Below are 284 nucleotides of genomic sequence, written 5' to 3' on the forward strand. Positions count from 1 at the left end.
TGCTGCTGCTGCTGCTGCTCCGGCTGCGTCCGTGGGGTGTATCTGCCGCTGGCTCGGCGTCCCCTTGCTGCTGCGCGGTGTCTCCGCAGCAGATGCTGCTGTCTCCGTCTCCCCCGATGGTCTCCTGTGGCTGACGCTGTCTCTGCCTCGCTTCTCTCTCGCCCTCAACCCCACCCCACAGCAGCAGCAGCAGCAGCAGCAGCAGCAGCAGCAACAGCAGCAGCAGGGTAGGGGGGGAGCGTATGTTGGTGCGTGTGCAGCACTGGCTGTAGCCTCAGCTCAGG

General features: G+C 66.2%; 1 protein-coding gene across 1 annotated transcript in view; it reads left to right on the top strand.

The window, feature by feature from the left end:
• EMH_0010780 (uncharacterized protein) overlaps window positions 1-284 on the top strand; it is a gene marked incomplete at both ends in the record, with an annotated part of 22,294 nt that overhangs the window by 9,779 nt on the left and 12,231 nt on the right. The window contains one exon of the mRNA XM_013499051.1: window positions 90-248. Coding sequence (XP_013354505.1) covers window positions 90-248 — 159 coding nt within the window. The remainder of the gene's footprint in view (window positions 1-89; window positions 249-284) is intronic.

Source organism: Eimeria mitis, genomic scaffold (assembly GCF_000499745.2).
Source record: "Eimeria mitis Houghton genomic scaffold, Emh_scaff395, whole genome shotgun sequence".
NCBI lineage: Eukaryota > Apicomplexa > Conoidasida > Eucoccidiorida > Eimeriidae > Eimeria > Eimeria mitis.